Source organism: Cydia fagiglandana, chromosome 1 (assembly GCF_963556715.1).
Source record: "Cydia fagiglandana chromosome 1, ilCydFagi1.1, whole genome shotgun sequence".
Classification (NCBI taxonomy): domain Eukaryota; kingdom Metazoa; phylum Arthropoda; class Insecta; order Lepidoptera; family Tortricidae; genus Cydia; species Cydia fagiglandana.
The window spans coordinates 9,793,579-9,803,617 of NC_085932.1; the positions used below are offsets into that span (position 1 = coordinate 9,793,579).

Below are 10,039 nucleotides of genomic sequence, written 5' to 3' on the forward strand. Positions count from 1 at the left end.
CACCTGATTTACCCCTAAAATGTGGCTTCTGCTTCTTCCAACAGGAACTTTCAGCAACAGAAAGGCAAAACGAATGTCCATTTTGTATGAGAAGAGTAAAAATAAACAAGGACTTCATTAACTTAATTTCCAATTTGGTTCATGCTAGGTTTTGTATTAGGAAGCCATTCATATATTAAATAATCGAAAATTACCAACTTTTAAGCAATATTTGTATCTGTACAGTCTATTCCAAACTTATTTTTTTGTGATCTATTTTTGCGTTACGGTATGTAATTACTGTTGCAGTTATCGCGTCGCATTCGCGTGGGAAGGGTCATGCGCACTGCACCGCGGCCGGGGGTCAAAACGCTCTAACCTCACAGCTGATCCTTTATAAACAATACATACATTCTCAATAAATTTCCCAGTGATCCATTATAGATCACGTTAGACATCGCGATGCTTGTGGTCAAAACCCTTACCTTAGACTGTGGAGCATCAGACTGCATGTAGTAAAAAAGGAAAAACATCCAAGCAGTTCCGACGAGGAACATAATTTTCACGTTGCGCCTCATCTTGATTTGAAAATGGAATGCACTCACTATAGGGCGCTCGTTTAGTTTTCGTTAGAGCACTGATTTGACGGTTGAGCGTCGGTCGGCGGCGCGCGGCCGCGCTCTGAGCTGCGGCGTGCAAACTGAGCTAGTACACGAGATAATGACGGGCATGCGCGTATCGGTCCTCGACACCGTGGTCTAAAATAGACCTTACGCGAAGAAGAACGGTGCAATGTTTTTGTTACTTCCCTTGCCGCACTGGCTATTAGAGATGCTTTTTTTAAAACTGAGTTGTAATAGGATTTTAAGAGATCGAACTCTTGCGCTTTTCGAAAAACAGGATTTAAGTAGAGCTTATATACTTTATCCAAAATTAACAAAAGTTTAAAAATACATAATAAGTTTGGAAATGTAGATATTATGATTTTATATATAGGTACCTGGATAAACGGGTTTTGTTTTTACATTACCAACGAGATACTATTTCAATTAGCTTTAGTTTCACTTTCAGTTGTGCATAAAATCTTTGAAATTAAAGCGGATCAAAACAATAAGAAGATTAACTAGAAAGCCTTTTGTTTTAAGAGAGTTTGAAACAAAGCGCGTCGAAACCGTAGCTCGTAGTGAAGATTGATGTAGAGAAATATGTACAGTAAACAGAAGTAGCTACGCATCATAGATGCTCAAAATAATTTTCACAAATTTTAAACTATTATAATGGCACCTCACCAGTGGTTGAACATGTTCGACTAACTTTTAACCTTATTTTAAAGCATTATTGGTTACGTCCTACGATTTTTTACCCTTGTCACAATACACATGTAGAGTTAGGCGTTCGTTTAAGTAGAGTGACTCTACATAAAGGGATCTCTTCAAGTTTGAATTAACCTTTGGTTGTAATTAGAACCATAAGTGCACAAAGATAAAGTCTTAATTCACAATTTGCCCCGCGGATTCCTATGTCTGACGTTTATATATAGATAAGATAATTACAGTGAAACCTGGTTAAGTTGGACCTGGATAAGTGAGAAACCTCTATAGCTGGGACTCATGGTGCGGTCCCGACACTTTAGCACTGAATTACCTCTGTTACTGAGAAAAACGAACCTCTATAACTGGGATTCGTCGTTGTGATTTTATAGTCACATTTACCTCTATAATTGAGACAGAGAGTGTATTTTACCTCTTTTACTGAGACTATATTTATAAGATTACATTTTCCTCATTGTTTTTAGAATATTATAGGGAATTGACTTCTGTATCTGAGATAACGTTAATCGATGACCTCTCTAACTTGGACTTCATTGAACAATTTCCGTATTCTTACTAACTCTTAGTCTATCCACAAATTCCGCATTTGCCTAATTGTGTCTAAACAACTTCAAACTTAGTTAATTTATGTAAGTAAGTAGTTAAAACTATCGAAACGAAAGCTGAAATTTTGATAAGTAACACGAAAAAATTAATTTTCATTTATTAAATTTCTAATACGCAATGAAGTCCGTATCAAATTTAATTTAATTATGAAATATCTATCCTTTGGAGAATCATTCAAAATAAATTCAAAGAAATATTTAAACAGACTTAAAAAATATTTAGGGACAAGGATTATTTTACCTCATTTATTTTTAAAGATAATTACTAAATACCTTATTAACCACCTCTATTTTCACCTCTATTATTGGAACCCTCTGTAAATGAGACATAAATTTATTTGTACCTGGCTAACTGGGAGCCTGGGTAAGTGGAAAACCTCTTTAAGTGAGACAAATTTGCTCGTCCCTTGAGATCCCACTTATCCAGGTTTCACTGTATAATTTTATTAAGTGATCAAATTTAACAGAAGCTTCTTTTTAACACATTGAGTGCCGGGAACCCGCTCAGCGGGTTCTCTGTTCGTAGTCGCTTTCTTCTACAAAGCGGGAAATTGCTGAAATCGGCTACGAGCGTAGTGCTACGAAAACGTTAGCTGTGAATGCGATATAATTGTTAAATTCCAACAACAGGGGTCTAATTTACTACAACATTCTTTAAGTTAGCACTCTAGGGGCCCGATTCGGATTTTGAAATAGACATCTGTTAGATATCTTTTAGACATCACCAAGATACGATAACGATATGTTTAAGATCTAACCTAAGATCTATTTGACATTTGCGCGATTCTGGAGATACTCTTGAACGCTTTCCACAGGATATGACTTAGAGATCCAATTCACATTTAATAGATATCTTACTCTATATAACGTAAAAGTGACATTGGTTGCCCGAATTGCGCTGCAAAAGAGAACTAGTTGATATCTAAACTATAACGTATCTAGAATGGATCTAGTACGTGTCGTCTCTTGTGAATATCTTGAAGTTCGAATACGGCAGTACTAGTCTAGTTAGGTAAGTACTCTCTAGTGGAGTTTTCCCTTCAACGATAGCGCTCTATCGTTGAAGGGAAAACGCGCGGGAACGCGCGCTTGTAACGTAAATAGTTTATAAATCGAATTGACTTTTTCAATATTGGTTCAATATCAGACAGTGGACCACCTTCACGTTATTAGTATCCTAATATTACAAATGTAGATACCTATCTATAGGCAGTAGGTATCTACGAGTATAGACTTGATAAATCGCGCCATCTAGTAGCGTTTTCCAAAACACAACGGTGACTACTATCTAACCAGTACCAGGGGCTTACAAGTTCAATGTTATTGACACAGGAGGCGCTCTTTTACCTTCTGACTTGCGTTTTATGTATAGTTGCCACCAGATATATCGGAGCGGAGCGTCCGTGGTGCTCAAAAATATCTGAACACGTACTCTAACGCCTCGACAATAAAGGCGTGTTCAGATGTTTGTGAGCACCTTGGCCGCTCCGATAAAGCTGATGGCGACTGTACGTAACTCATCTTTTATTTCAACGTTTAGCTCAGAAACACACAGAAAGGAGTAGATATGCTTTTTTTAGGGTTCCGTACCTCAAAAGGAAAAAACGGAACCCTTATAGGATCACTCGTGCGTCTGTCTGTCTGTCCGTCTGTCACAGCCGATTTTCTCCGGAACTACTGGACCAATTAAGTTGAAATTTGGTACACATATGTAAGTTTGTGACCCAAATACGGACATGTAACGTAAACAAATGAATTTTTAACATAGGGGCCACTTGATGAAGATGAGAAAATTAAAAATATTTTTTTTCAAACTATATCATGTTACGTATCAAATGAAAGAGCTTATTGTAAGGATCTCAAATATATTTTTTTTTATAATTTTCGAATAAACAGTTTAGAAGTAATTCAAGAAAATAGGCAAAATATGACCATTCCCCCCCCCCCCCCCTATCTCCGAAACTACTAGGTCTAAAATTATGAAAAAAATACATAAAATAGGTCTACGAGTATACCTATAGATGACAGCAAAACCTATTAGAAATGTACAGTCAAGCGTGAGTCGGACTTAATTACTAAGTTTTTGATCCGACCCCTACGGATTTTTTAAAGAGATTTCACTCACGTTTCACATAAAAAATACATTGTTAAAAAGGTTTACTAATGTGTTGCAGAATGATTTTTGACATATTTTTGTATTGCATAATGTTACTTGGCAGAAATGTCGTTTGGCAGAATTACCTTATTTCCCATGTTCCCATGTATCATTTCGCATACAATCATTTCGCAGAGTTGTAAAATCCAGAACCATATTTTGGCATACTGTTGATGATCATAATAGTCTTTTAAACGAGTTCGCAGATAAATGTATTGCATAATATTTAGGTAGCATAAAGTTATCAAAATGCTTTAAAGTTAATCAGATAACCTAACCTAACCCACTTTTCTGGTGGCCGTTCGTTTTGTATGAGGTCGCAGTTCTAACCTAACCTAACCCACTTTTCTGGGAGCCGTTCGTTTTCAACAGGAGGCCGCAGTTACAACCTAACATAATCTTCTTATCTGGCACAGGTTAAATTTTGTTTGGGGGTCACAGTTCTTATTTATTTATTTATTGATATTTAGGACAACAACAGCCGTAAATAAAAGTTTTACATATAAATGCTTATATAACAGATGGCCAATAACAGTTATCCATTGATTACATTTTACTTAAAATAACGTAAGTAGTATCTAGGTATTGCTTAACAATTAACATACTTATTAAACATTTAAGAACTAAAAAACAGTGTGCTAGTCTTACTTAACGTAATCCACTTTTCTGCAAGTAGAAAAACATTATGCCATAACGAAAGTATGCTGCAGGATGATTATGGTACATAAAATAATGCTAAACCAAAGTCAGCAAAAGTAATCTTCTGCTAAATGATATGCTGCAAAATGTATTGTATGCTTAGTAATAATAATGCAAAGTAATATTTATTATACCTAATTATCATTCTACTAAAAGTGTTTCTGCGATACATGTTATGCGAAGTGTATTTCTGACAAACAATATTATGCCAGAAGAGGGGAACCCTGTTAAAAATTGTGTAATATACGGAACCCTTGCAACGCGAGTCCGACTCGCACTTGGCCGGTTTTTAGGGTTCCGTACCCAAAGGGTGAAACGGGACCCTATTACTAAGACTTCGCTGTCCGTCCGTCCGTCCGTCCGTCTGTCACCAGGCTGTATCTCACGAACCGTGATAGCTAGACAGTTGAAATTTTCACAGATCTGATGATGTATTTCTGTTGCCGCTATAACAACAAATACTAAAAACAGAATAAAATAAAGATTTAAATGGGGCTCCCATACAACAAACGTGATTTTTGACCAAAGTTAAGCAACGTCGGGAGTGGTCAGTACTTGGATGGGTGACCGTTTTTTTTTTGCTTTTTTTTTGTTTTTTTTTTGCATTATGGTACGGAACTCTTCGTGCGCGAGTCCGACTCGCACTTGCCCGGTTTTATAGTTTCGCCATATCCGACACCAACACGCTCTTGGCCAGTTTATTTATTACTAGCTGTGCCCGCGGCTCCGCCCGCGTGGAATTTAGTCTGTGTCAGTAAGCGGCTTTGGTAGGCGTACACTGCGTACAGCGTGGCACGTACCGTACGTCGGTCTATACCCGACTCTTTTAGTATATGAGGGCGCCGAAGGCGCCCGGCTTTGGAACGCGTACAGCGAGCCACGTACGTCGGATTACGCCCGACGCTTTGAGTATGAGGGCGCCGAAGGCGCCCGGCTTTGGTAGGCGTTCAGCGTGGCACGTACGTCGGTCTACTCCCGACTCTTTTAGTATGAGGGCGCCGAAGGCGCCCGGCTTTGGAAAGCGAACAGCGCGCCACGTACGTCGGGCTACGCCCGACGCTTTGGGTATGAGGGCGCCGAAGGCGCCCGGCTATGGGACGCGTACAGCGCGCCACGTACGTCGGGCTACGACCGCCTCTTTGAGTATGAGGGCGCCGAAGGCGCCCGGCTTTGGAACGCGTACAGCGAGCCACGTACGTCGGATTACGCCCGACGCTTTGAGTATGAGGGCGCCGAAGGCGCCCGGCTTTGGTAGGCGTTCAGCGTGGCACGTACGTCGGTCTACTCCCGACTCTTTTAGTATGAGGGCGCCGAAGGCGCCCGGCTTTGGAAAGCGAACAGCGCGCCACGTACGTCGGGCTACGCCCGACGCTTTGGGTATGAGGGCGCCGAAGGCGCCCGGCTATGGGACGCGTACAGCGCGCCACGTACGTCGGGCTACGACCGCCTCTTTGAGTATGAGGGCGCCGAAGACGCCCGGCTTTGGAACACGTACAGCGAGCCACGTACGTCGGATTACGCCTGACGCTTTGAGTATGAGGGCGCCGGAGGCCCCCGGCTTTGGTAGGCGTACAGCGTGGCACGTACGTCGGTCTACGTCCGACTCTTTTAGTATGAGGGCGCCGAAGGCGCCCGGCTTTGGAAAGCGTACAGCGCGCCACGTACGTCGGGCTACGCCCGACGCTTTGGGTATGAGGGCGCCTGGTTTTGGGACGCGTACAGCGCGCCACGTACGTCGGGTTACGACCGCCGCTTTGAGAATGAGGGCGCCGAAGGCGCCCGGCTTTGGAACGCGTACAGCGAGCCACGTACGTACGTCGGATTACGCCCGACGCTTTGAGTATGAGGGCGCCGAAGGCGCCCGGCTTTGGTAGGCGTACAGCGTGGCACGTACGTCGGTCTACGCCCGACTCTTTTAGAATATGAGGGCGCCGAAGGCGCCCGGCTAAGGAACGCGTACAGCGAGCCACGTACGTAGGATTACGCCCGACGCTTTGAGTATGAGGGCGCCGAAGGCGCCCGGCTTTGGTAGGCGTACAGCGTGGCACGTACGTCGGTCTATACCCGACTCTTTTAGTATATGAGGGCGCCGAAGGCGCCCGGCTTTGGAACGCGTACAGCGAGCCACGTACGTCGGATTACGCCCGACGCTTTAAGTATGAGGGCGCCGAAGGCACCCGGCTTTGGTAGGCGTTCAGCGTGGCACGTACATCGGTCTACTCCCGACTCTTTTAGTATGAGGGCGCCGAAGGCGCCCGGCTTTGGAAAGCGAACAGCGCGCCACGTACGTCGGGCTACGCCCGACGCTTTGGGTATGAGGGCGCCGAAGACGCCCGGCTTTGGAACGCGTACAGCGAGCCACGTACGTCGGATTACGCCCGTCGCTTTGAGTATGAGGGCGCCGAAGGCGCCCGGCTTTGGTAGGCGTACAGCGTGGCACGTACGTCGGTCTACGCCCGACTCTTTTAGAATATGAGGGCGCCGAAGGCGCCCGGCTAAGGAACGCGTACAGCGAGCCACGTACGTAGGATTACGCCCGACGCTTTGAGTATGAGGGCGCCGAAGACGCCCGGCTTTGGTAGGCGTACAGCGTGGCACGTACGTCGGTCTATACCCGACTCTTTTAGTATATGAGGGCGCCGAAGGCGCCCGGCTTTGGAACGCGTACAGCGAGCCACGTACGTCGGATTACGCCCGACGGTTTGAGTATGAGGGCGCCGAAGGCACCCGGCTTTGGTAGGCGTTCAGCGTGGCATGTACATCGGTCTACTCCCGACTCTTTTAGTATGAGGGCGCCGAAGGCGCCCGGCTTTGGAAAGCGAACAGCGCGCCACGTACGTCGGGCTACGCCCGACGCTTTGGGTATGAGGGCGCCGAAGACGCCCGGCTTTGGAACGCGTACAGCGAGCCACGTACGTCGGATTACGCCCGTCGCTTTGAGTATGAGGGCGCCGATGGCGCCCGGCTTTGGTAGGCGTACAGCGTGGCACGTACGTCGGTCTACGCCCGACTCTTTTAGAATATGAGGGCGCCGAAGGCGCCTGGCTAAGGAACGCGTACAGCGAGCCACGTACGTAGGATTACGCCCGACGCTTTGAGTATGAGGGCGCCGAAGGCGCCCGGCTTTGGTAGGCGTACAGCGTGGCACGTACGTCGGTCTATACCCGACTCTTTTAGTATATGAGGGCGCCGAAGGCGCCCGGCTTTGGAACGCGTACAGCGAGCCACGTACGTCGGATTACGCCCGACGCTTTGAGTATGAGGGCGCCGAAGGCACCCGGCTTTGGCAGGCGTTCAGCGTGGCACGTACATCGGTCTACTCCCGACTCTTTTAGTATGAGGGCGCCGAAGGCGCCCGGCTTTGGAAAGCGAACAGCGCGCCACGTACGTCGGGCTACGCCCGACGTTTTGGGTATGAGGGCGCCGAAGACGCCCGGCTTTGGAACGCGTACAGCGAGCCACGTACGTCGGATTACGCCCGTCGCTTTGAGTATGAGGGCGCCGAAGGCGCCCGGCTTTGGTAGGCATTCAGCGTGGCACGTACGTCGGTCTATACCCGACTCTTTTAGTATATGAGGGCGCCGAAGGCGCCCGGCTTTGGAACGCGTACAGCGAGCCACGTACGTCGGATTACGCCCGTCGCTTTGAGTATGAGGGCGCCGAAGGCGCCCGGCTTTGGTAGGCATTCAGCGTGGCACGTACGTCGGTCTACTGCCGACTGTTTTAGTATGAGGGCGCCGAAGGCGCCCGGCTTTGGAAAGCGAACAGCGCGCCACGTACGTCGGGCTACGCCCGACGCTTTGGGTATGAGGGCGCCGAAGGCGCCCGGCTATGGGACGCTACGTCGGACTACGATCGCCGCTTTGAGTATAAGGGCGCCGAAGGCGCCCGGCTTTGATAAGCGTACAGCGTAACACGTACGTCGGGCTACGCCTGACACTTTTAGTATGAGAAAGTCGTAGTCGCTTGGCTTTGGTCCGCTTCCAGCGCGCCACATACATTGGGCCACGCCCGACTCATTTAGTATGAGGGCACTTAAGGCGCCCGTCTTTGGAACGTACAGCGCGCCACGTGCGTCGAGTTACGCCCGATGCTTTGAGTATGAGGGCGCCGACGACGCACGGATTTGGTAAGCGTACAGCGTGGCACGTACGTCGGTCTACGCCCGACTCTTTTAGTATGAGGGCGCCGAAGGCGCTCGGCTAAGGAACGTCAGGCTACGCCCGCCGCTTTGAGTATGAGTGCATCGGGCTACGCCCGACTCTTTTAGTATGAGGGCTCAGAAGGCTCCCAGCTTTGAAACTGGTACAGCGCGCCACGTGCGTCGGGTCACGCCCGATGCTTTGAGTATGAGGGCGCCCGGATTAGGTAAGCGTATAGCGTGGCACGTACGTCGGTCTACGCCCGACTCTTTGAGTATGAGTGCATCGGGCTATGCCCGACTCTCTTAGTATGAGGGCGCCGAAGGCGCCCGGCTTTGGAACTGGCACAGCGCGCCGTGTGCTTCGGGTTACGCCCGACGCCCGATGCTTTGAGTATGAGGGCGCCGACGGCGCCCGGCTTTGGTAAGCGTACAGCGTGACACGTACGTTGGGCTACGCCTGACACTTTTAGTATGAGGGCGCCTAAGGCGCCCGGCTTTGGAACTGGTACAGCGCGCCACGTGCGTCGGGTTACGCCCGATGCTTCGAGTATGAGGGCGCTGAAAGCGTAACGGCGGACGTAAGTACTCTTATGTACGTCTAAATCGGTTAAGGCATTCAGAAGTTAAGGCGGAATAAAGAAACTCACATAAATAAATATATACCTACATACACTCGTCTTTCTTTTGGGCAGTCGTGAAGTGTAAAAAGACGGCACTGTGCAATTAGGGGCAATTAATTTGTTTAATTTTGTTGTATTATTAAATCAACATAATTATTTAATTAAATTTGTTGATACCCGGTCTTCTAAACATAGAGTTAATTTGGCAAAATCCTTCCTCGGTGGCTTATTCGTGTCACTACGTATTAAATTCAGCGCCATCTGTTAGTTTTCCAGGGTACTCAATAGTGGTAGCACATATTTGAAAAAAGTTTGCCCCTCCTTCCTAAGTAGCGCCATAAGATTCAGGGGCAAACTTAAATCAAGCGGGTGTTGTGGCTACCCCCCCTTTTAGGGGTTGAATTTTTATAGCCTATAACCTGGCCGGAGATTTTCTCGACAGATTAGTAAAGTTTGCATCAGAATCTGTTCAGCCGTTTTCACGTGATGCGCGTTCAAATAAACAG

At 46.9% G+C, this 10,039-nt stretch overlaps 1 protein-coding gene across 2 annotated transcripts in view; it reads right to left on the bottom strand.

Annotated features, from left to right (window-relative positions):
- Positions 1–688, bottom strand: part of LOC134663868 (polypeptide N-acetylgalactosaminyltransferase 2) — a 96,479-nt gene extending 95,791 nt beyond the window's left edge. For both annotated transcript variants that reach the window (XM_063520402.1, XM_063520394.1), the window contains exon 1: positions 465–688. In XM_063520402.1, the coding sequence (XP_063376472.1) occupies positions 465–557 (93 nt within the window). In that variant the 5' untranslated portion in view covers positions 558–688. The remainder of the gene's footprint in view (positions 1–464) is intronic.
- Between the last annotated feature and the right edge of the window lie 9,351 nt (positions 689–10,039).